The sequence below is a fragment of the Pongo pygmaeus genome, chromosome 10 (assembly GCF_028885625.2).
Source record: "Pongo pygmaeus isolate AG05252 chromosome 10, NHGRI_mPonPyg2-v2.0_pri, whole genome shotgun sequence".
NCBI classification, from domain to species: domain Eukaryota; kingdom Metazoa; phylum Chordata; class Mammalia; order Primates; family Hominidae; genus Pongo; species Pongo pygmaeus.
The window spans coordinates 9,169,273-9,196,244 of record NC_072383.2 but is presented as its reverse complement, the minus strand read 5'-3'; the positions used below and the strand labels follow the sequence as shown (position 1 = coordinate 9,196,244).

The window sequence follows — 26,972 nt, the reverse complement described above, 5'->3', positions numbered from 1 at the left end:
GGGATAATTGGGAAGCCTTATGTATGAGAATGAAACTTGATCCCCATCCCTCACCTTATGCAAAAATCAACTCAAGGTGGATCAAGGACTTAAATCTAAGTCCTGAAACCATAAAAATTCTGGAAGATAACATCAGAAAAACCCTTCTAGACTTTGGCTTAGGCAAGGATTTCATGACCAAGAACTCAAAAGCAAATGCGATAAAAACAAAGATAAATAGGTGGGACTTAATTAAACTAAAGAACTTTTACATGGCAAAAGGAACAGTCAGCAGAGTAAACAGACAACCCACAGAGTGGGAGAAAATCTTCACAATCTATACACCTGACAATGAATTAGCTTTTTGATGTGCTGCTGGATTCGGTTTGCTAATATTTTGTTGAGGATTTTTGCAACTATGTACGTTGAATATATTGGCCTAAAGTTTTCTTTTTTTGTTCTGTCTCTGTCAGGTTTTGGTATCAAGATAATGCTAGCCTCATAGAATGATTTAGGGAGGAGTCCTTCCTCCTCAACTTTTGGAAGTGATTTCAATAGGAATGGTACCATCTCTTCTTTATGTATCTGGTAGAATTCGGCTGTGAATTTGGTCCTGGGCTTTTTCTGGTTTGTAGGCATTTGATTACTGATTCAATATTGGAACTCATTATAGCTCTGTTCAGGGATTCAGTCTCTTCTTGGTTCAGTCTTGGGAGGTTGAATGTTTTCAGGGATTTATCCATTTCTTATAGGTTTCCTAGTTTGTTTGCACAGAGGTGTTCTTAGTAGTATCTGAGGTTCTTTTGCACTTCTGTGGAGTTGGTGGTAAATTCTCATTTTCATTTCTGATTGTGCTTATTTGGATCTTCTCTCTTTTTTTCTTTATTAGTCTATCTAGTGTTCTATCAACCTTATCTATTCTTTCAAAAATCCACTCCTCAATTCATTGATCTTTTGTTTTTTGTTTGTTTTTTTTTGCATCTTAACTTCCTTCAGTTAAATTCTGATTTTGGTTATTTCATTTCTCCTGCTAGCTTTGGGGTTGGTTTACTTTTACGTCTCTAGTTCCTCTAGATATGATGTTAGGTTGTTACTTTGAGATCTTGTAACTTTTTGATGTGCGTGTTTAGCATTATAAACTTCCCTCTTAACACTGCTTAGATGTGTCTCAGACATTCTGGTATTTTCTATCTTTGTTCTCAAAGAATTTCTTGATTTCTGCTTTAATTTCATTGTTTACCCAAAAGCCATTCAGGAGCATGTTATTTACTTTCCATGTAATTGTATGGATTTAAGGGATCTTCTTAGTATTGATTTCTATTTTTATTGCACTGTGGTCTGAGACTGTGTTTGGTATGATTTTGGTTTCTCTGAATTTGCTGAAGATTCTTTTATCCAACCATGTGGACAATTTTGTGGACAGTTTCAGAGTGTTTGCCATGTGGCAATGAGAAGAATATATATTCTGTTGTTTTGGGGTAGGGAGTTCTGTAGATGTCTATTAAGTCCATTTGGTCAAGCGTCGAGTTCAGGTCCTGAATATCTCTGTTAGTTTTCTGCCTCAGTGATCTAATACTGTCAATGCCCTGTTGAAGTCTACTTCTATTATTGTGTAGGAATCTATGTCTCTTCATAGGTCTATAAAAGCTTGATTTATGTATTTGGGTGCTCCTGTATTGGGTACATATATATTTAGGATACCTAGGACTTTTTGAAGTCCTCTCGTAGTGGGCTTCTCATGCCTGATTAAATGAGTATTTTCAAATATTAACACACCAGATGTACTTTAATATAATTGTATCAGTGTATCCAATTATATACAGGTTAAAAGGAAAACAGATTTTTATTAAATAATGTAAATAACTATAGGCCATGAAAAGTAAGGAGACTCAGTAAAAGTATCCTTTTTTTCTGAATTCTAATGGAGTCCACAAAAATCAGATATCATTTAAAAATGTTTAATTCAATCCACAGATGTAAAATCTACTAAATTAAGAGTTACATATTGTATAAAAAGAAAGAGAAAGGACTTTTTTCATATTTATTAAAAACATAATTAAAATAATGCCTACCATATTCCAAAAAAGTAATCACAATTTAATTTTTTTCTCAGTTTTTTTTCAGTCCTAATAATTCTTCTTTTGTTTGATCTTGTGTCAAGCATTCTTTTTTAAGGAAGTATGTTTGCTTCTGAACTAAAAAGAGTCTTGGAAATCCTGCCTCAAGCCACTGGTACAATCTGAAAGTTGACAAAAGAACAACACCTCAGAGGATTGAATTCAAGGTTCCATTCTTTGAAATATCAAAGTTCACAGTGTCTAATAGGGTTCTTTCCAGACGCCTTCAGCAAGCATAAAGAAGCAATAATCTGCTTCATAATGAGATTAATTTATTAGTATAACCAATAATGTAAGAATGGAGGAGGGAAAAATTTTCTATTGGAATACTAACAAAATGAATAGGAAACCTATGGAATGAGAGGAAGAAAATTCAAATCATATATCTGATAATGGGTTAAATGGGTTAACTTTCAAAATATATAAGGAACTCCTACAACTCAGTTGGAAAAAATCAAATACCTGATTTTAAAACTGACTTAAAAATTTTTTTTTAGGATTCTATTTTTGGAAGGCAAAAGCAAGAGTTGCCACTGGTTACTTCATTAAATAGTGTTATACGCCCAAGAAGTAATACTCAGTTACACTTATGTAACCAAAACGACAAGCAAATATTTTAAAATTAGCATTAGAAAAGGTAACATGACTGTAAAGTCAACACAAAGCAGAGAAAAATATTCTAGTGAAACATCAAATAACTGCTACCTGGGCGCATTGCAACAAAAAATAAGTAATAATCTCATAACTTTGTTAAGCACTCTAAAACCAATATGTCATTTAACAAAAAGAAAGTCAAATTATTTCTGTATAAATATATTTGTCAGTAAATCTTTTATAAACCTTTAAATTAATAAGCCAATTAAAATTGAGCAAAAGGTGACATTAGCACAAAAGGCAGAGTAAGGAACTCTAAAATACCTCCATGCTCACGAGTTGGAAGACTTAATCGGATTAAGATAACAAAGATAGTCCCCAAATTGATGTACAGATTCAATACAATTCCATCAAAATTACAACCATCTTTTATACAGAAAGGACAGACTGATTCTAAGATTCATTTGGATATTATAAAGATTCATATTAGTCACAACAATGGTGAAGGGAAAAAAAACTAAGAGCATTTCTACTTTCTAATTCTGAAACTTAATGACACAAGCTCTAGCAATCTCAAGACAGCATGGTACTAGCATAAGGATAGATATATAGATCAATGGAAGAACATTGAGAGTCCATAAATATATCCACACATTTTTGGTCAGTTTATTTTTGAAAAGGGTGCCAGGAGCATTTAATGGGGAAAGGATAATATTTTCAACATAAATGGTGAAAAAACCAAATACCCATATGCAAAAGAAAGATTGGAGTTGGACCCCTAACTCACATTATATACAAAAGATTAACTCAAATCGATTACAAACCCAAATGTAAGAGCTAAAATAATAAAACTCCTAGGAGGAGACATAGGTATAAATCCTTGGGACCTTGGATTAGGCAATAATTTATTAAATATGACATCAGAAGCACAATGAACCAAAAAATATTTTAAATTGTATTTTATTAAAACTAAAAACTTTTATGTGTCTCAGGACACTATCAAGTGTGAAGAGACAACTCACAGAACAGGAGTAAATATTTGCAAATTATATATCTGATAAAGATCAAAGATCCAAAATATGTAAAGAACTCTTACAATTCAACAATAAAAAGATAAACAATTGAATTAAAAGATGGGCAAAGGAATTGAACAGACGTTCCTCTAAAGATGATACATAAATGGTCAGTAAGCACATGAGAATATGCTCAAAATCATTATTCACTAGGAAAATACAAGTTAAAACCATAAAGAGATACCTCTTTATATCCACTATGGCTATCATTCTAAAAATTAAATATAGACAGAATAACAAATATTGCCAAAAATGTGGAGAAAATGGAATGTTCATATACTGCTGGTGGGAATTTAAAATGTTTCAGCCACTGTGAAAAATAGTCTGGCAGTTCTGCAAAAAGTTAAACACTGAGCTACCATATGACCCACAGATTCACTCCTGTATATATTCCCAAAAAAAAAGAAATCATATTCTCATGCAAATACTTGTATACAAATATTTATAGCAGAATTATTCACAATAGCTAATAAATGAGAATAACTCAAATGTCTATCAACTGAGGAATGGATAAACAAAATGTGGTGCGTCCATACCTTGGAATATTGTTCAATATCGTTCACTCATGTAAAGGAATGAAGTACTATATATATGCTACAACATGGAAGAACTTTGAAAACATCATGCTTTGTGAAAGAAGCCACACAACATAAGCCACATATATTATGATTCTATTAATATGAAACGTCCAAATAGGTAAATTCATAAAAATATAAAGTAGATTAGTGGTTGCAGAGAATGCACGAATTAGTATTTCCACTTGTTGAAAATAGGAGGTGACTACTAACATGTATGTGGTTTCTTTTGGGGGTGATGGGAGTGTTCCATAATTTCATAGTGGTGATAATTACATAACACCATGAGCATACTAGCAGCCACTGAATTGTACACTGTAATGTAATAAATGTTATGTAATGGGAATTTGTGTCCATTTAAAAATTGTAAAAAATAGCCAACTATGGAGAAAATTTACTGTTTTTTTTTCAGATTCAATGTTATAAATGAAGGAAATAATTTCCTTTCCTGCAAACTTTATTGTACATTCATTCAGATTTTCTCTTTCACTGTTCCATTTCACATTCTGGAAAAATCAGATATTTTAAGACAAAACTACTCTCTTTTCCTCATTTGGAAAACATTTGTCCTATTATCTTGCATAGACAGTTACGTTTTTTGTCACTACTGTTTCTACCACGGCCTTGACTATCCATATTAGTTATAACATTTAATGAAAGAAAATAACTATTTAACATAAAAAAACTAGAAAAGATCATTGGCTACTTTCTTATACAATGAATCCTAAAATGGCCCTGAAATCTGGTGCCAGCTCCTCTATGATGCAGTCTAAGAGCAGTCTTGCCCTCACAGGGACCTAATGGGAGAAATGCTCATAAGTGCCCTGGTAGGCTGACCTTGGTCCCACTGTGGATCTTAAAACAGCACTGTAAACTGGCTCCAGGCCCTCTCATCTGTGATTTGAGAGCAAGCCTGCCCACTCAGGGACCCACTGGGACACGTGCCCATTCATGAACCCAGAGGCAGGCCTGAAGACCTGGGTCTCAGCTGTAGGCCCTAAGGCAGCCCTGTTACTTGGTTCCCTTTTCTCTCAGCTGCAATCTGGACCAGCACTGTTTGCCTAGGAACCTACCCAGTGACCCAGTAGGAGCCCTCCTAAGGACCCAGAGGAAGCCACATTCATCCACATATCTGGTAATTAGCCCACAATCTGTGGACTCTGAAGTAGACCCTCATCCCAGTGCCAGACCTACTGACCAAGGTCTAGGAGGCAGTCCAATTTACCCAGGGAATAGACAGAATCTAAGCCTACTACAGCCCCAGGTAACAGGCCTGCCAACCACAGACCTCACTGTTGACCCAGCAAAACCATGTGACCTGGCTCTACCTCCAGTTGACCACAATTCTGGAAGCAATCCTGTCAATCCTGGGAACCCAACAGGAGGATCCTGAGGATCTTTACCTGCAAAACCAGTCTATAAAGATGGGAAAAGGTGTTTGCTCCTTCAGATGCATAGAAACCAATGCAAAGTTACACGGATAATGATGAACCAGGCAATCATAATACCACCAAAGGAAACTAATAAAGTTCCAGTAACTAATCTCCACCCCAAATGGAGATCTACAAATTTCTCCCCAAAATTCAAAATAATCATCTTAAAGATGCTCAGTAAGATGCAAGAAAACACAGATAGACAACTAAATAAAATTAGAAAAACAATGTATGAACAAAATGAGAAGTTTAATGAAGAAATAGAAACCATTAAGAAAAAACACACAAAAATTATATAACAACAGAACTGAATATTTTAATGGAGAGCTTCAACAGCAAACACAGTCACACAAAAGAAAGAATTAGTAACTTGAAGACAGGTCATGTAAATAGTTTAATTAAAGGTGAAAAAAGAAAAAAAATTAAAGTAGAGTGAAGAAAGTATAAGGGACCTACGGAATACCATCAAGCATGCAAATACACATATTATGGGAGTCCTAGAAGGAGAAAAGAGGGAAATGAGCAGAAAGCTTATTTAAAGGAATACTGGAAGAAAAATGTAAAAGCTAGAGTATTGGTGGCAATATGGGGATAGGAAAATCCTCATGCACTACTGGTAGAATTGTGGTGTGATGCAACCATTCTGGAGAGTTATTTGTCACTATTTAGTCACTTAAGTACATGCATCTCATACAACAATCTCACTCCTGTGTATGCATCTTCCAAGAGGATTTACCTGTCTCAAAGGGTATATGTAAAAAGATATTTATCAAAGCATTATTTGATCATGGCATTACAATAGAGACAATCCTGTTTTTATCATTAGGAGAGTGGGAACATTAAACCTCTTGGATGATCACCAAAGAGGGCTATACTGTAATAAAATGCAATTAATAAAATACGTACATATAAACATGGGAGGATGTTTTAAAACTAGCAATAACTAAAAAGAATAAGAAACAGGCAAGGTCTTTTTCCAATACTCTTTATATAAAATAAAAATACACACTTAGGACTTTCCTTTGCAGTAATGGTATACAAGGTAATTGAGACCAAACTTCCCACTTAAACTAGGAATGGTTGGTTATATATATATTCACTGGAGGTATTGAAAAGCAAAGACTGTGAAGAATTATGAATCCAAAGTTCAGAAGCAACATAGCAACCCAAAGGGGCAATTCTGTGTTTAAGGGCAATTTCCCCTTAGGGTATTTAACAGCTCCAGAATATTTGGCTGAGAGATTTAGAAGCATATTTTAAAGCCTTTAGTAAATACAGTTGCAGCATCTAGAGTCCAAGGCTCACGAAATTGGGTCAAGGAGATGTTCCTGATAGACCCTTTACATATTGTGTTGAGATATCAAACTGAAGGTATAATTCAAATGGTCCATAAACATATGAAAAGATGTGTAAAGTCATTAATAATGAAAATTAAGGCAAGATACTGCTTCACTCATCAGATTGATAAAAAGTAAAATGCCTAGAAGAATAAATGATGGTAAATATATAATAAACTGAAAATATCCGCTGTTGCAGATGGGTATTCAAATCCATGTAACACTCTGAACAGCAATTTAGCAATATCTGATAGATTTCAAGATGTACATACATATGCAGCCTATAACCCAATCTCTGCTGTATACCCTAGAGAAACTCTTGCAAATATGCTTAAGTAGACATACCGTATTTGTAGTAGTATTATTTGTAATGTTGAAAAACTATGAAGAATCCAAAATTCAGCACTAGGGGAATAGAGTATCAGGTTCGGCCACATTCATACAATAGAATGTCATATAGATGGTCATTAAAATTAATAAATTTTATCCTCATTATCAATGCTAATAAGTCTTAAAACCATAATAGTGATGACAAATTTTACAATATGTGCATACTACTTATATATATAAAATATAAAATACAAAACACAAAATTATGCTATATATTATTTACATAAATATGGATTAAAAACATAAACACATCTTGAAGAATACATATCAACTTCCTAATCCCACACATTGGGAGGGAAATGAGATTGGAGAGAATTACAAAGGAAACTCCAACCATATTTGTCTTGCTTTATTTCTTTTTTTGGGTTGGTGGATCTGGTAAAAACTGGAAAAGCTGCTAGACAAATTTGAAAAGAGCACTACCATTGCCATCCTTCATTTCTTAAGAAGAAATGATCTTAAACAAACTTGGCAAGTGTTTAATTTTATTAAAGTTGGGTGCATGTAAAGTACGAGTGCTTTTTTATCTTGCTCTCTATATTTGTGAGTATATATATATATAAAACATTTCATAATTTAAAATAAATTATTTCATTCTATGATAATGTGACAAAAGAAACAGAGATGTGAAATAAAAACTAATAGGAAGGAATCCACTTTAAGCAGTGTGGCCAGGAATTAGCTCTCCAAAGAAGGGATGATTAGGCTGAAATATGGAGAAAGAGAAAGAAAGTTGATAAAGTTTCAAGCAATGCAGTATGTAAACAGACACCAATGTCTGCAGTCTAAGGATGGCATTAAATCTGCTGGTGGTTTATCTGTGATCATCATTGTACCACAAGTTCTATGAGAGCATGGATACTGAATATCCTGTTCAATATTGTATTTTAATCACCAGAATAGCACTTAGCACACAGTATGGCTCAAAAAAAAAAAAAATCTCAGATAAAGTCAATGACATGGTTTAAGGGACTCAAATGTTAGAGTGCTCAGACAGTAGCAAGGACAGATAGGAGCAATTAAGCATCTGATCAGGTCAATGCTGTGAAATAGGCAAGGGTGATCTTTGATAACTCCTTTCTAAAATGTCTTTGATCTTTTATCTCTTTTATCTTTCATTTATCCTCTACTCTTGAAATCCTTATTTTGTGTCACTTTCTTCCAGGACCATGTACTCAATCAACTGCTAAAAAAAAAAAAAACCCCAAAACCCTAAAGTCTATGGTTATAACTCACTCAGTCCCAGAAATGAATCGGCAATGCATGAGTTACTATCATGGTAACATGTCCCATGACATTCTTTGTCAGCATCCTTTGTCATCTGCTTGTAAGGATTTTGAAAGAGTTGGAGAAAGGTAGGTTGAAGGTTCCTCATCAGGAGGTTTGCTGTCAAAGTTCATTCTAAATGGAGTACGAATTTTATCCTCCAGACATGCCTCAGTACCTATCAGAATTTAGCCTTGAGAAAAATGAGGCAACCACTGAGAGTAATGACCCTTTTAGGGAATGTGTGCTCAATTCTGAACTCTATTCAGAGGTCTTGGGGTGGGGCTTGTTTGCAGATAGTGGCCGCATAAAGCCTGGTAAACTCAGCTGGTCTCCGGGGCGAGGCTGAGGGCAGAGAGTTGGACACAACCCTGAGATTTATGCCTCACAATGGGGAAAGACAGACTTCTTCATTTATGTCTCATGCTACTTCTTATCCTGCTTTCTGCCAGTGACTCAAGCTCTGCAGAACCGTAAGTCTCACTCAAGACCCTTTCCTCCAGAGTGTGTTTCAGTCTCTCCCTTGTGTCTTCACTTTGCCGTCCTTTGTAAATGCCACATTTCCACTCATTACAATACCTTCCAAATATAAGAAATTATTCCAGTTAAACCCTTGTTTATCTTTCATTTATCCTCTATTCTTGAAATCATTTTTTCTACACTGGGCCAATCAGAGTCATAAATATGAGTAGTCACTAGGAAGCATGATTAAATAAAACACTAGATCCCACCTTCACAGAACCGTTCTTTTGGATGGAAGGCACTGAATATAAAGATACTCAAAATGTATAGTGAAGTGCAACTTAACATGTATTGTAGGCCATATATATATATATATAATATATATATATATATATATATATATACAGAAAGTATAGCTCCTTTATTTTTCAATCACGTATCAAGTCTTCACCAACAGCCCCCAGTGGGGGACCAAAGCGGGGGAAATAATTTTAACCCTATCTAGTTGTAAGTTGGTACAATTCAATAATTGTAAGACTTCTTTTCCACCTCTCCCCAGTTCCTCTCCTCTATAGTGTCTAGAGGATTGTGGTCTCCATTAACTCCTAATAGAGAAAAGTGTCAGAGTCCTTGGTCTCAAAATTCTCCGTCCTTCTTGGCTACTGTCAGTCTGACTTCTTATTACTTGCTGGCATGCACTGTTGAAGTTTAGCCATCTGGTTTCTCTTGTGTGGTCAGGACCCAACAGTCCTCTCCAACTGACTGTCTCACTTCAGCTGTTTCATATCCCATAGAACTCCTATCTTTGCATCCTGACTCAAATACTATGGCTATTGTTTCAACACAGCCTGTGATGCAGGATCACTTGCCCCTTTGCAGTCCAGGCTATTTAAGATTCCTGGCCTTAACCCAGCTGCCTTTACATTTCTTCCAGAGAATGGTGAGAACTCTTGGGTCCAATAATAGCACATAGGCACCGAGGTGTCCTGCAAAGGTTAAACTTCTACCTCTCTCTTGCATAGCCTCACTGCACTTCTAGAGGCCTATCGTATCTCCTGTATTCCAGACTGATACAGAGTCCCAAATGGGGAAAGGGAAAATGGGTCCCTCTGCTCTGTGTGTTACCCTTATTCGTCTAACACAATTAGCCTTCTTCAGGCCAAAGCGCAGAAAGCAGAAATAAGGAGTCCAATCCAGTAAGTCTCCTGCTTTCTTCAGGCTTTATCCTTGAACAATTTCCTGGCAACCGGTAGGAGTACATTTCTCCCCTACTATGCCTCTACCTCTTCTACAGCTGTGGGCGCTACTACTTCCAGCTGCTCTCCATCCAGAAAGCTTTTGGGAACATGTGGAGGCTATTTTGCTTTCTGAGAGCAGACTGAATGGATAAAGCGAGTAGCGTGTATTGCGTCAGAAACATTAAGCAATTTGTGGTTCTGGATGCAGTCCTACACTACATAGGACCATGCTGCCATTGAAGCCATCCTTTTACATTGTGTCTGCCACTGAACAAAGAACAACAAGCCTCATGCCCTAGTTATCACAAGCAGAAGGGGTGTTTTCTCCCTTTGTAAGGAGAAAACTTAACTTCATCCCTCCAGAATTAACCCTTGATGTGATAAATGAGAGAGATTGCAAAAGAGAACCAATAGCCATTCTCCCCTGCCTTGGGGCAGTAAGCTTCAGAAAGATGAAGGTTTCAGGGGAATAAAATGAAAAAGAGAAAATTAAAAGTTATCACTTTAATATTTGCTACATTTAGTCCCTGCTAAAAAGGCAAATAAATATTTAAAAGGCAAACATTCATGATTGAGTAATATATTAAAACATTTTAGCAGCTTATTACCAATGAAATCTTGGGCAAGTTTGTCAACCTGGATTTGTTCCAATTTCAATATCTATTTAAAAAATATTAACTGAACTCATATAAAATAGTGCTTTAGAATATCAAATATATGTGGAATTAATTTTTAATCGTGATATCTTTTAGGCTTATAATTTATAAGAATAAAAATAGTAAATAAATTATAAATATATGTATACTTTCTTATTAAGATCAAAGAACTAAAGGAAAAATTTTTTGATGGCGAGGTAAAAAATGATACATTTTTATTATTTATTATGCTGTTAAAAGAGCAGTGATCAGGAGATCAGAAGTATCCAGATACCAGTAAAAGATTAGACATAAGAGACTAGTTGAATGACTATCGGCGAGTTACTTAACTGCCCTCAGCTTCTCTGCTAGAGAACAAAACCTTACCACTCACACAGTAAAGTCATCTGAAACTTGGATGATTTAAGAGTGGCCCTAGAAATTCACGGCATATAGTTTTTCCCAGGAACACTTTAAAACACATGTAGCAAGACTGGTGTGCTGGAGCAGAGTACGTGGAGGATGAGGGGACCAAATTTGAGTTCCAGATTCCACAACTCAATTACCCTTGGATTCTCTCCTCCTAGTCTCACACCTATTAATTTTGTAAAGTAACAATATTGGGTTTCTCGTGTCAAATTGCCTGTCCAGAAAACAATTTAAAAACTAAGAGTTTATGTTGGCAATGGAAAGTAAGGGTAGTAAAATAATATAAGAAAATAATAGTTTTTACTTGCAAATTTACTCTATAAATGGCCTAACCCTGCAGATATTGAATCATGAATCATTGAATCATTAAAGCTTTGAAGAGTTACATTTTAGTCACGATTTACTGATTTGGCATGGGGGCAGGGATTTCATCCATCTGTTATGGATTCAAGTTTTGGGGACTGATGAGGATCTCCTGTTTTAGCTTCCATGAACATGGAGAGTATCATGCATGTACCTTACAGCATTGCTGGGAAGATTAAACGGCTTAATACAGAGACAGCTTAACAATTCCTGTCATGTGGCAGATACTCAAAAACAGCAACAACAAAAACACATTCTCTTTCAGCCCGTAGGAGTTCAGAGTGTGGAGAGATTTTATTGAGTTGGAGGCTTCTGGAAAGTGACAGGAAAATATGGAGTGGAGGGCATTAGAGACAAAGACACTCATCAATAAAGCTAAGGCAAGAATGTGAGGCTTACACAAAAAATTGCCTGTGCCTCTGAAAGGCTGAAAACATTCAACAGTTTAAATAAGAAAGAAAAGACTTTTCAAAATACTATGTACTTTTAGTACTCATATAAACTTGGTTTTTTTTTTTTTTGGTTTTTTTTTGTTTTTTAGTTTGAGACAGGGTCTCACTCTGTCACTCTGAAAGCACTGGTGCCATCATAGCTCACTGTAGCCTCAACCTCCTGGGCTTAAGTGATCCTTCTTGCCTCAGCCTCCTGAGTAACTGGTACTACAGCCATGCGCCACCACACAACCAAACCTGGCTAAATTTTTTATTTTTATTTTTGTAGAGATGGGGGGCCTCACAATGTTGCCCAGGCTATTCTCAAACTCCTGGCCTCAAGTGACTCTCCTGTCTCAGCCTCCCATAGTGCTGGGAATTAGGTATAAGCCACTGCTCCCAGCCTGAACCTGTTTTTTTTTTTTTTAATTAAAAAGATAACCTATCCACCCATGTGATTCTGAAACAAACATATGTTTATAAACATGGACATACTAATATTAAATTATTAATATTAATTGCCTCAAGAAATTGAGCATAAAGGGAAATGATAATAAAATACAGTGTGTGTTTGTGTAGTTTGTGTGTAGTGGGGAGTTGTGCATGTAAATAATTGACAAAATTTTCAAACTCATTGATTAAATATTGACTTTGACTGAGCTGTATCTGAGGAGCCTAAGAGAAACAGCAAATACTTTTTTTCAGTGTTGCTGATATTAAGAAAATGATTTTGCAATATATACACGTGTTATTTTGTGTAATGATATATGCTTACTGAAGTTCTTTCAGTTGAATTTCTGTAAATCTAGTCATGGTGTTCATTCCAAAGTGATGTTTATCTAGACAGATTTTAATGTAAGTCCTTTTTAAAATGAATAATCACTCCCAATTTATTATATATGTGTCTGTGTTTGTGTGCGTGCACTTTTATGGATATATATTCAAGAATTCAGATTCTTTTTACAGTTCAAAGTTAAAGTTTAAAGAGTTCAGATTGCTCTTTAAAGCAAGGAATGCCTGTGAAATTGTAACATCTTGGAAAGCAACCTCCAGTGTTGTATGGCTCCAGATTGTGTGGCTGAGACATGACCGACGAGTAAAAGATAAAATTTTTGTGCTGATCTGTGACAGAACCTCCATTGACTCAGTCCATTGACTTTTGGAATAAAACTGATTGCACCAATTAATACATATTGTTATGAAAACACATTTATGGATGAAAACGCTTACTATCATCAGTTTTTCTCTAATTTAGACTTCCTCCTTTCCCAGGCAGTATATGGTGCTGGTCCCTTCCCTGCTCCACACTGAGGCCCCTAAGAAGGGCTGTGTCCTTCTGAGCCACCTGAACGAGACAGTGACTGTAAGTGCTTCCTTGGAGTCTGGCGGGGAAAACAGGAGCCTCTTCACTGACCTGGTGGCCGAGAAGGACTTATTCCACTGTGTCTCCTTCACTGTGAGTACTAGGGTGCCAGCTGGCTGTCCCTGCTTGATACATTTTATTGAGCTCTATAGGTCGTGGTGATGGAGCTCTGGTGTGCAATCCGAAGGAATGACTTTAAGAATGTAGTTAGGACTTCAGGGACCAGGCTCGGTGGCTCACACCTGTAAACCCAGCACTTTGGGAGGCCGAGGCGGGCAGATCACGAGGTCAGGAGATCGAGAACATCCTGACTAACAAGGGGAAACCCCGTCTCTACTAAAAATACAAAAAATTAGCCGGGCGTGGTGGCAGGCACCCGTAGTCCCAGCTACCTGGGAGGCTGAGGCAGGAGAATGGCGTGAACCCGGGAGGCGGAGCTTGCAGTGAGCCGAGATTGCGCCACTGCACTCCAGCCGGGGCGACAGAGCGAGACTCCGTCTCAAAAAAGAAAAAAAAGAATGTAGTTAGGACTTCAGAAAGGACTAAAAATAGTGAGTTTTCAACTATAAAGGAACAAAGCATTTTTTACCAGAGTAAGGAAGAAATACTCTTCTAAATTTCATTCCTAAATAATAATCCTATTGTTCACAAAAATTTCATGGCTTAGAGGAGTTTTCTGGTTTTGATTGTAACTGTCTCTTTAAGGATCGGGCTGGACATTTCCTAGAAATAGATCATATGAAAATTTCATGATAAAAACTTTGCATGCAACGTAATTTTTTGCACATGCAGGATACCCTAAGCAAACACCTAGTACCTCTTTAAAATTGCCTAACTTGGGATACTCAGCTCCTATGCTCTCCCATATTTTTTCAGAGATGTTTCTCTCTATTCCTTCGGAATATGTATACTCAGTTAAAAGGCATCTAATTTAATAACTAGAGCTCTAGGTGAACTCCATGGAGATCTGGGTTCTATTGATGGCCACTCTTACTGATACAATTCCTCTATCTCACGTTAATATCTTCACTCTTATGTCTGAAGAAATAGTCACACCTTCCTTCTCCTTGGTGAAGCTGAAGGTGAGATAGGAAATAACAATGACTGAAGAATGCAGAGGGAGAAGACTGCACAGTTCCTCAGTAGTAAAAAATCCTTTGCTTTTTAGCTCCCAAGGATCTCAGCCTCTTCAGAGGTGGCATTCCTTAGCATCCGGATAAAAGGGCCTACACTAGATTTCAGGAAGAGGAACACAGTTCTGGTAAAGAACACCGAAAGTCTGGTCTTTGTCCAGACAGACAAACCCATGTACAAACCAGGACAGACAGGTAAGTAGGGAAATTCCACTGTTTGGGGCAACACTGAGAAGGAAGGGCCACCTGAACCACCAAAGTCTCCATTATCCTAGCCCCGTAGCCTCCTGTCTTATTACCCAAATTACCTGCTTTATCGTGTCTGAATCTTATTGGAGAACTACTTTTCCAGTAAGATTCCGTGTTGTCTCCGTGGATGAAACTTTTCGCCCTCGAAATGAACTGGTAAGCATCCACTATCTGTGATTTGGGTTGGGGGTAGAGTGGGAATACTCACCCAGAGTGAGGTAGAAAGGTACAAGAAAAGCGAGAGGATGAAAGACACTTGTTTTTGAACTTGGCTCCAGCCTCAGCACAGATTTGCAGTCTTATACAAAACAAAAATTGAGGGACAAGAGATGAGGAAGTTCTTTCTCTTATAACAGTAGTTAATCAGTCTGGCAATAGCTGCATTTGTTTCTCTGAACACACTGCATTAAGAATATTAAAGAAGCATAAGAAAAAAGGCACTATTCATATTCATACTTTCAAAGAATTTATGATTAAAAAGCAACAAAGAATTATACTTTTATGAATATATAGGTATATACAATAAACCATATTATAATTTTATTATATATTCTATACATATAGTATAGAAATATATTATACACAAAGACTTTTTTATGCTAATTGAATTTCCCTTTTTTCAACTTACCTTCAATATTAGTGCAAAGGAACAAAGCTGTTTTTAATAGGTAGAAAATAGACAATGTTGAAATTAGAAGAAATATTCTTGGTTTACTTTCAACCAAATGGTTCTGGGAATTCTCTTTCTGTTAGGTCTAAATCATAATGACACATAGCTCTATTAATATCTATTTCCCAATTTATGAAATTAAGCAGTATAGTCATATTATTCACTAGGAGAATTTTAGTATCCAAATAATATTAATACTTAAAGATTCAATAATATCATTCACCAATAATAATTTTCAGGGAAATGGCAACACATAATAATAATTATTGAATATATTGTGTATGCTCATCCTAGAACTATTTAATAATTTCCCTGAGATTTTTCCAGTTCTCTTATGTTTCTTGTTGAATTTAGCTACAGATAGTATTCTTCTTCAGTATGTTGCTTGATCACAAGTCTGAAATTGTAGCCTTTGCTGGAATTCTAATCACATCTCTTCTTTCCTTTTATCATATAGATTCCACTGATATACCTTGAGGTAAGTATCAGAAAAAGTATCTTATAAGGAAATTAGTACTTTTAGAGAGTAGGAGGTTCTGATAATATTCCAGACAGATGAACTACTTTAAAAATTTTCAGATCTGAATTCCTCCTACTCCCAGTTGTCAGGTTGATTGTATTTTCTCTTCCTTCTGTATTTGTCTTTCCAGAGGCAATGCTAATTATCACCTTCAAAATCATTTGAGATGCTCAAGGACTATTGTGACTAAATGATTACTGCCCATGCTTCTTGTTTCCCTTCAGAACCCAAGAAGAAATCGAATTGCACAATGGCAGAGTCTCAAGCTAGAGGGTGGCCTCAATCAATTGTCCTTTCCCCTCTCATCAGAGCCCATTCAGGGCTCCTACAAGGTGGTGGTACAGACAGAATCAGGTGGAAGGATAGAGCACCCCTTCACCGTGGAGGAATTTGGTATGGATTATGGAAGATGAAAAAGGCATAACATTTTAGTTCCTAGAGTGTGAGCTCACTTAAATCCTTTGAATTTCCCGTAGATATGTTGAACTTGCAGTAGAGTCAGACTTCCCTGCTTCTAAGACCATTAGGACTGTGTGAACACAGAAGTTCATAAGAGCTTGCTGATTTTCAGTAGCAAACTACACTTCGCCAAGTATGAAACTTCTTGTTTCAGTGAAACCACCATCATTTGTTAGCGTCACTGAGATCTGCTGTGCTCAAGAAGTCAGTTAGATTCTGCATGAATTGTTAAACCTTACCATCTTAAAGTTGATACATTGGAAAGTAAATCTAACATTCAGAGTATTATTTTGGGAAAAATTATAGACATACTGAAATTATTTGTATTTCCAATAAATGTTTACCAACCTTCTTTATTCATATTATCTCTATTAACAGTGCTTCCCAAGTTTGAAATCAAAGTTCAGATGCCAAAGATAATCAGTATTATGGATGAAAAAGTGAACATAACAGTCTGTGGAGAGTGAGTTATATTGTTTTTATCTAAAACTTTATATTTTGTCTCAATTTTGAGTGATTATGTAGGTACAAAATTATAAATTTACTTTGCCTGAGCACTTTTGTAATATTACTCCGTTGACTTCTCTTTATTTAATGACTTACTATTAAAATTTTCAAATACATAAAAGAATAGAAACACAATTATGATTTAACAATAAACATCTTTCCGTATTGTTTCATCATATACTTTGCTTTAACATTTTAGGATAAATCACAAAGATCATGATATTTTTCTGTACATGCAGTAGTATGTACCTCTAAAATACAGAGACATTTTCCACTTCGATGACACCATGATCACTTAACAAAATTAGAAGTAATTTTCCAAAACTAATTCCAAGTTTACACTAAAGTATCTTCAATTGTCCTAAAAATGGTCTCATAAAGCTGGGTGTTCACACATTGATTTTGGTTATTATGACTCCTAAGTACCTTTTTTTTTTCCAAACTCTCTACAATGGAAATTTTCAATCACGTGCAAAAGTTAACAGAGAAGTAAAATACAATTTTATGTACCTATCACCTATTTTTAAAATTGTAAAATTTGCCAGGTTCTTTTTGCCCCATTTCCTCCCCTACAGTAGTTTTTCAGCTCTAATATTTTAAAGCAAGCCATAGGAATCTATAAATATCTTAGAGGTTTAAAAGTCTATAACCTCCTTTTTTTAGTGACATTTCACTGAAGATCATCAGTTGGCCTCTAGAAGTCTTGCTTGCAGAATCTGCCTGTTTGTTTTCTCATGGAACATTGAATTAATTATGCCTAATCTTTCCTCTGGGCAATTTTAAGAGGATACATTGAATGTTTTACATTGATCTTTTTGATAGAACAATTGTTCAATAACCAGAAATAGTGCAATGGTAGAACAAATTGTTTAATAACCTGAAATAATCTCTCCCCCAGAAATTTCTACTCCAGGAAATTTCACTTTCTCCTTTTCTTCATATGTATACCATAAATGCTAATCCTGTCATCGAGGAAAGAGGATGAACTGATATGATGGACTAAAAATGTGATAGAGAAGGCTAAAGATCACAGGTCACAATTACTGGGCAAAAGCCAATGACTAGGATTTTATAGAAGTGACTTAAACAGAATATAAATGATCCAGTGACTGATGTCATGATTATGAAGGGTCCTAGACTCAGAACTGGCAGTGATGAGTGTGCCTCCCCTATCAGAACTTACTGTTTTAACTAGGCATTCTGCTGCTTCTCTGCGCCTCCATCTCTTAAGCAGTAGACAGAGGGCATGAACCTTACCTATGAGGTTCCTTTCCACTGTTGCCCTCTGTGATTACAGATACCTCTTGCAGTTCCTTTTAACCTGAAGAAGCAAAACTGATTGCCTACAAACAAACAATCCCAGAGGGAGCATGCAGGGTAAAGGAATATGCCAGCCTAAATATTATATACCGGAAACACCAAGACGTCTAGATTTCTGCCTCATTTCAGCCTCAGAGCAATGGCCAAGGAGTCATGTGTCTAACTCAATAGTGCCGTAGTGCAGATATCTATATCTTGGAGAAGGGTTTCAGAATAAGCTGCTTTGATTCTATCTTTTTATTTGAAGTAATTTCAGAGCCATTTGCAAATAGGAAAGAAAACGAATGTCCAAAACAAAATTATTGTGTATTATTCTGTTACCCATTATCTAATGAGAGAAAGGACTAATATAACATGTGCACACACACATAACCCCACAAATTATTTTTATTTACATGCCTCATGGTGTTCCCAGGCTTCTTTTTCTCCCTCTCTCTCCCTTCTCTTCTGTGTGCATGTGTGTAAGTGCACGTGTGTGTGTGTCCGTGCATTTTGTGTTAGATTTGCTTAGTTATTATGTACTTATTTTTATTCAATTTGTCATCTACATTTGCTCACTTGGTATACAGAATAAGCTTCGATATTATTAAAACAAAATAAAGAAGAATGATAGAAAATAAGTACGTTAAAAGGAAGAAACATTTTTTTAATAGACAGAGTCTCTCACCCAGGCTGGAGTGCAGTGGAGCAATCTTAGCTCACTGTAGCCTCAAACTCCTGGGCTCATGTGAATCTCCTTTCTAAACCTCCTTAAGTAGCTAGGACTGCAGGTGTGTGTCACCATACCCAGCTAATCTTTTTAAAAATCTTGTACAGACTGGGTCCTGCTATGTTACCCATGCTAGTTGGGAACTTTTGGCCTCAAGCGATCCTTCTTCTTGGCTTCCCAAAGTGTTGGGGTTGCAGGCATGAGCCACTGCACCTGGCCAAAGGAAAAACATATATATATATATGTTTGCATATATATATGACTGAACTGTACCACCACATTCTCTTTGGGATTAAATATATATAGAATATAATAATATATTATATATATTATGTATAAATATATATTATATATTTATATATATTTGTATATATTATATATTTATATATATTTGTATATATTATATATTTATATATATTTGTATATATTATATATTATATATTTATATATATTTGTATATATTATATAAGTATATATTTATATATTTATATATTATATATTTATATATTATATATATTATATATTATATATTATATATTATATATTGTATATTATATATAATTATATATAATATATAATATAATATATATAAATATATATAATATATTATATATAATATATTATATATAATATATATTATATATTTGTATATTGTTAATATTTATATATTATGTATTATATTATATTATATTTATATATTATATTATATAAATATAATATAGTATATTATGTTATATATTATATATTATATTATATATTATTAATCAGTACTCTAATAATTAATAATTATTTTAAACATTATGTATAATATATTATATTATTATATATTATATTATATATTATTAAGCAGTACTCCAATAATTAATTATTTTAATTAAACATTAAAATATAATTATAATATTATATATTAAATATATAAAAATATTTATATAAATATATGTATTCAATCCCAAAGAGAATGTGGTGGTACAGTGCAGCCAAGTTTCAAAGGTTTTAATGGATAGTATTTTTGAGGGAGACATTTTCCAGACAGGTTTCTACTTGGTGGGCACCCAGATGATAAAGATGTGTAGGGAACTCTAAAGAGGGACAGTTCTGTGGAGGAGCGGTAGTGGAAAATGCAAACAGCCATTCTCAATTCCTGATTTATTTCTCATGTGCCAGATACACCTATGGGAAGCCTGTCCCAGGACTTGCAACTGTGAGCCTGTGTAGAAAATTATTTCATGTTCTTAATTGTGACAAGCACGAGGTCTGTGAGGAATTCAGTCAACAGGTTAGTAGGCGGTATTCTCCCTCAGCGCTATCACTGTTTACAAGCAGTGAGACTCCATTTTACTAACTAGAAAGAGGGCATCAGGACAAGCTTGTCGCAAAATATCCCCCACCAAAAAAGGAATTTCTGTTCTTAGTCAACAAGATTCTCATTTGGACGACTAACTTTGGAGGTTACAAAGCAGATATGAGTATTAAGTTCTCGAAGGTCAATTAACACGCTTAATGCAAAAAAAAAAAGTTTTCTTGTCATTAGAGACAGAATAGTACATTCAGTGACTATTGATCTTAATCGGTTTGACATTTATTATTTTTGGTATTTTTCTCAGCTTAACAGCAACGGCTGCGTCACCCAACAAGTACACACCAAAATGCTCGCGATTAAAAATACGGGCTTTGAAATGAAGGTTAGAGTGGAAGCCAGGATCAGAGAAGAGGGGACAGGTGTGAGTAATGAATGAATATGGGAAAGAAAACAATAAATATTAGTTTACTTTCCATAACAAAATAAAGGTCATTTGTAAGAAAGAAGTTTTATGACTAAAGTAACTTCTAAAAGTACTGACTCTTTATATTTTTCAGACCTGGAAGTCACTGCAAACAGGATCAGTGAAATCACAAACATTGTATCCAAACTCATATTCGTGAAAGTGGATTCACACTTTAGACAAGGAATCCCCTTTTTTGGACAGGTAGGATATATCGTAATGCACAGGTAAGCAAAGTGTCCAGTTGCACCTAAGCACAGGACACAATGATGCAGCCCACACTTGGTTAGTGTTATCAGTTAATTAATATGACCAAAACCATGAAACCAAGGAGAAATACTTTCCTTTCTAAATATCACTGATGAATCAAACAGACACATATTAAATTATTATGAGAATCAGAGATACTATTTTAATATGTAGCTAATAAAGATACTTAATGTAATGTGACTTAGTTATTATATCAAACCTCTTCTTTATGCAGTTTAGAATAAATGATATTTCTATCATGAGTCAGGCAGCATCAGAATTTTCAGAGTTTGTAACATTTATGGCTGTCAGTGTTCTTTTTGTATCTGTTGTTCTCTTTTGACATAAATAAATAAGTCTTTAATTTTAGGCATAGGTATTAAAATAACATGCATTTCATGGTTATTATTATTATATTTTTATATGTTTAACATATATTCTAACAATAATAAAACAAATAAAATATTAATTTTATTCATATTGATAATTAATTTTACCTGTTTTATAATTAGTAAATTGAGACATTTGGCCAGGCATAGTGGCTCATGCTTGTAATCCCAGAACTTTAGGAGGCCAAGGGGGGAGGATCGCCTGAGGCCGGGAATTCTAGATCGGCCCTGGCAACATAGTAAGACTGCCTCTACAAAAAAAAAAAAAAAAAAAAAAAAAAAAAAATTAGCAGTGGGCTGGTGGCAGGCACCTGTAGTCCCAGCTGCTTGGGAAGCTAAGGTGGGAGGATCCCTCGAGCCCAGAACTTCGATGTTGCTGTGAGTTATAATGGCACCACTGCACTCCAGCCTGGGCAACAGAGCAAGACCTGTTGTGAAAGAAAAGAAAAGAAGGAAAGGGGAAGGAAAAGGAAAAGAAGGAAAAAGGGGAAGGGGAAAGGGAAGGGCCAGGGGAAGGGGAAGGGAAGGGAAGGGAAGGGAAAGGAAGGGAAGAAAACATTCTCATGTGGATTTTCTTAGCTGGTTTGTTGCAGGAGATAATGATAACGTTAGTAACTAACATTTATGGAATAATTGTCATACACCAAATATCTTCTAATGTATTTTTATTATTTTAAATTATTTAAAAATTGATACATCGTAGTATCAATTTTGGGGAGTACATGTGATTATTTAATACATTCAAATAATTTGTGAAGATCCAATCAGCATAATTCAGATATTCATCACCTTAAATATTTGTCCTTTTTCTGCTAAAAATTAAAATTATTCTCTTCTGGCTATTTTTAAATCACAACAGATTATTGGAAAACTATAGTCGCCCTACTCCTCTAATGTATTTTTAAATAATTATTTAATCTTCAATACTACCATATAAAGGAGGCACAACTATTATCCCCCTTTTAATGAAGGTGGAAAACTGAAGCGCAGAGAAGTTAAGTAACTTTTTTAGCTGGTAGAGTTCAGAACACAGCCAAGCAAGCATTCTAGCCTCCGTCTATGCGAAAAGGGAAAAACAGCCAGTTTAAATTCATTTCTTTTATTCTTATTCCAAGTGCATATTAAGTGGCATGTTGTAGTTATTAAAAATCTCCCTGACTTTGGCCAGGCACGGTGGCTCACGCCTGTAATCCCAGCACTTTGAGAGGCCGAGGCGGGCAGATCACGAGGTCAGGAGATCGAGACCATCCTGGCTAACACGGTGAAACCCCGTCTCTACTAAAAATACAAAAAATTAGCTGGGCGTGGTGGCAGGCGCCTGTAGTCCCACCTACTTGAGAGGCTGAGGCAGGAGAATCGCTTGAACCTGGGAGGAAGAGCTTGCAGTGAGCTGAGATGGCGCCACTGCACTCCAGCCTGGGCGACAGAGCGAGACTCCGTCTCAAAAAAAAAAAAAAAAAAAAAATCTCCTTGACTTTACTGGAAATACTACAAAGTTTCATAGATAAGCTATGTAGGACATGAGGATCCAAATGGAAGGAAACATTTTGTCGTAAATATGAAGGTTTGGTGGGGTTTTTTTGAGGGGGAGGTTGTTGTTTTAGTTATAGCAGCAAAAGCATTTGTTCGCATGAGTTCAGTCCTCTCTGGGTGTTATTCACATCAATTATCAAGTACTTTTCTTCTTTAGGTGCTTCTGGTGGATGGAAAAGGTGTGCCCATCCCCAATAAACTCATCTTCATCTCTGCGGGTGAAGCCAATTATCTCTCCAGTGCAACCACCAATGAACATGGTCTTGCACAGTTTTCAATCAATACTACCAATATTTTGGCTAATAGACTTTTTGTCCAGGTAAGGATAGAAAGACAAACCTCTGAGGACAAAGGAAATGTGAGAAACAGTGATATATTCAGAAGAAACACACAGATTGCATTTAAGAGTAAGAAATAAGAAGATATCTAACTTTGAGTTTACAAATTTGAGGATAATAGAATTTCACGAAAAACAATAAAGGCACTGCAGAAGTGCCTGATAATTTCACTATTATTATCTGTAACATTTTATATATTATGGAAAAAAATCTTATCTGATTTGGGTCTTCAAAAATATCAGCTGCTTCAGTAATTCATGTAATTTGTTTTATGTTATTTTTTCCATGTCTACTTAGAAATTTTATAAAGTGATCACACACACACACACTTAATATATATACATTGTCTAATGATGATGATCAAAAGATTTCTATAGCTAAAAAGTTTTCATGCTTGTTATCTCAGAGAAGTGATAAAAGACTATAATTTATAGATTTCAGTGTAGATAAACAGCATATAAATTATTTCTGTTTCTCAGTTTCGTGTGTTAACTCAGTTTAAAAATATGTAATGATGTTTAATGTTTTCTATGTGATAGACACTCATTCTTCCTAGGATTTAAAAGGTGACTAAATAGTGTCCCTACACTTTAAAAGTTCCTATTTTCATGGAGTTAACAGATCTGTAAATTATCAGTATGATGTGTTTATGTGCAAAAGGTTTTTTTAAATGGGAACTTTATTATGAGAGCAAATAGAAGAGTCCACAAAATACGCCTAATAAATTTAGAAAGAAATAAGTGCACTTTGAAGAAAAGCTAAGGAGCAGTTACCACAAGGGAAATAGAATTGTGTGCAAAACATTATCTGCAAGGCTTAAAGTTTCAGAAATCACATAGGTCTTAAAGGTTGGAAGTCACAATAATGATAAGAGGCATAAATGCTAATTTACTAAGGATTACTATAAACAATTTTGAAGCTCATAAGGTAATAGAATGTTATATTAATACAAACCCTAATTTTAATTAAGCCAATTTATGAGGTAATTCTAATATCTGAAAAATCTCTTTTCCGCTTGTTTATTTATCATTCTCATTGGGATGTCATTTTTCCTCTAGTTCTGAGGGGCAGGAGGAAAATGTCAAAGTAGTAATGAGTTAGCAGAATCAGGGCAAAAGAGATAAATTTGTGGGTGATTTCCTTTTAATATTTGAATGTTGGGAGACTGAAAATTCATTTATTTGGCTGTCAACCAGTATGAGGGAGAGCCATAGTGTATTTTAGAGTGGAAGACACCGTTGTAACTATTCATTTTGGTGAGAAGCTAAGGTGAAGAATTTCAAGACAATATTCTTTCTTTGTTTTTCTGTTTACTCAGGTTTACACTGTGCGTCCCAACTTGTGTTTTCACTATTCATGGGTAGCGGAAGACCACCATGGCGCTCAGCACACTGCAAATCGTGTTTTCTCCTTAAGTGGGAGTTACATTCACCTGGAGCCTGTGGCTGGTACCCTGCCCTGTGGCCACACGCAGACTATCAGGGCACACTATACACTGAATAGACAGGCCGTGGGAGAGTTATCGGAGCTCAGTTTCCATTACCTGGTAAGAATGAGGCCATGCAATACAATTGCAGCTTATCAGTAGGACAAAAGTGGTCAATAGGCTCAGGAATGTCAAAATAAACTACTTGCACACAGCCACCTTGTGTTCGTGTTGTGCGTCCTTCATTCCATGAGTTTTCTTGAGGTTGATTCTCTCCGGCACAGACTTGACAACTGAAAGTGGGTCGTGTGGGGAATGGAAGGCTGAGAACCGTGTACAGCTCAAGAAATTTCCTTTACTGTTTTTTCATTTCAGATCATGGCTAAGGGAGGCATCGTCAGATCTGGAACCCACACTCTGCCTGTGGAGTCAGGAAACAGTGAGTATCCTCAGATTCATCTCTCCTTACTCCCCTAACACATCCTTACCCTTCCCTCAGTGACAGTTCACAAATGGGAAATCACTTCCATCGTCCCTTCACAATAAGGAGGACACGCAGGAAAATACTCGTCTTATGACTCTTTGGCATTTTAAAATCCAACAGTCAACAGATAAATGTGATTGATTGTCTACTCTGTATCAGTCAATCTGCTAAGGTACACTAGTTTTTCACTTCAGTTTGTTTCTTCTAACAGTAAAACAAAGCTCTTTTCAAAATCTAAGCTTCCTTCTATTCATCTCCACCCCCAATAAAGTGTACATTGATTAAGTTAACATTGCAGAGAAGAAAAAAGTAATTATCATAGGAAGTGGGATGGAACAAGGTGATAGATTTTTTTTTCCTGTGCCAGGCCGTGAGTACTTTATATACGAAACTGGATTCACTTCAAGAATAAATTGAGGCCTAGGGAACCAAGATCGTTTTCTATTCTAAGTCAAATAATGTAGAGGTTAAACCACTGAAAAGAGAACCTGTGAACATTTTTGTAATTAACCTAAACTAAGGCAAACTTTTTACCAATTTCCACCACACCCCTAAGCTAAACTTACTAACCATTAGGATTTGCTCCATGTCTAATATTTTCTGTTTATGTAGTTTCTCTTCCTGCTAAGCTGGAAAAATTAAATATCAATTTTTAATTTTTATTTTTCAGTTTTGGAAATTGAAACAATTTTGAGAAAGTTAAAATTTACACGTTATGAATCAGTACTCTAATAATTAATTATTTTAATTAAACATTAAAAACTGCTGCCAGTTTTGAATATCAGTTTTTTCCCAATACTAGTGTAGAGGTAGTTAGATATGGAGAACGGACCCCACTGTGTACATTGTTCTTCTTCAATTTTTGTTGAATAATTTTCTTCTAATACTGGTCTATGTATCACATTCACAGAAATAATCGAAGGTTTTAAAACATTTATTTGATTTTTTCTTTTATAATATTCCAATTTGAATTTTATTCATAACAGGAAGAGTCTGTATAAAAATCTCTATATAGTAAAATGAGGAATAGTTATTTAATCATTTACTTTGTGAAGATGCCACAAAATTTTATTGAAAGTAGCTGAGTCAACAATTGGAAAAAATTTCTCTATATAGCTAATTAAATCACAATTGTTTCATCATAAAACAATTTTAACCACATATTTTAATAGTTATTAATTACCAATTTACTCTTCACCAAAGAATTATCAAAAGCACTTACACCTCTGTGATAAAAGAACAAATTTTATTCACAATTTGTCTAAATTCAACTTTTTAAAACTTTTCAAATTGTCCAAGTTGAGCTTCCTCATATTGTTCTCTTTTCACACTATTCTTCATACTGTCCGAATTATTATTACCTAAACTATTTGCCTATTTAATTTTCAGAATTGAGATTTTAAATAATGAAACCTTCTCAAATTTTATTCTTTATTATTATGTTTAAAACTTTTATTTTAGATTTGAGGGGTTCATGTTCAGGTTTGTTATGTAGGTAAACTCGTGTCACGGGGTTTGTTGTACAGATTATTTCGTTA

The 26,972-nt window shown here is 35.2% G+C and overlaps 1 protein-coding gene across 1 annotated transcript in view; it reads left to right on the top strand.

Annotated features, from left to right (window-relative positions):
- The first annotated feature begins 9,101 nt into the window (after positions 1–9,101).
- Positions 9,102–26,972, top strand: part of LOC129009785 (pregnancy zone protein) — a 60,099-nt gene continuing 42,228 nt past the window's right edge. The window contains exons 1-13 of the mRNA XM_054443339.1: positions 9,102–9,237; positions 13,595–13,778; positions 14,854–15,013; positions 15,171–15,223; positions 16,195–16,215; positions 16,482–16,650; positions 17,095–17,179; positions 20,417–20,528; positions 20,857–20,971; positions 21,110–21,219; positions 23,344–23,505; positions 24,843–25,070; positions 25,326–25,389. Of these exons, the coding sequence (XP_054299314.1) occupies positions 9,155–9,237; positions 13,595–13,778; positions 14,854–15,013; positions 15,171–15,223; positions 16,195–16,215; positions 16,482–16,650; positions 17,095–17,179; positions 20,417–20,528; positions 20,857–20,971; positions 21,110–21,219; positions 23,344–23,505; positions 24,843–25,070; positions 25,326–25,389 (1,546 nt within the window). The 5' untranslated portion in view covers positions 9,102–9,154. The remainder of the gene's footprint in view (positions 9,238–13,594; positions 13,779–14,853; positions 15,014–15,170; positions 15,224–16,194; positions 16,216–16,481; positions 16,651–17,094; positions 17,180–20,416; positions 20,529–20,856; positions 20,972–21,109; positions 21,220–23,343; positions 23,506–24,842; positions 25,071–25,325; positions 25,390–26,972) is intronic.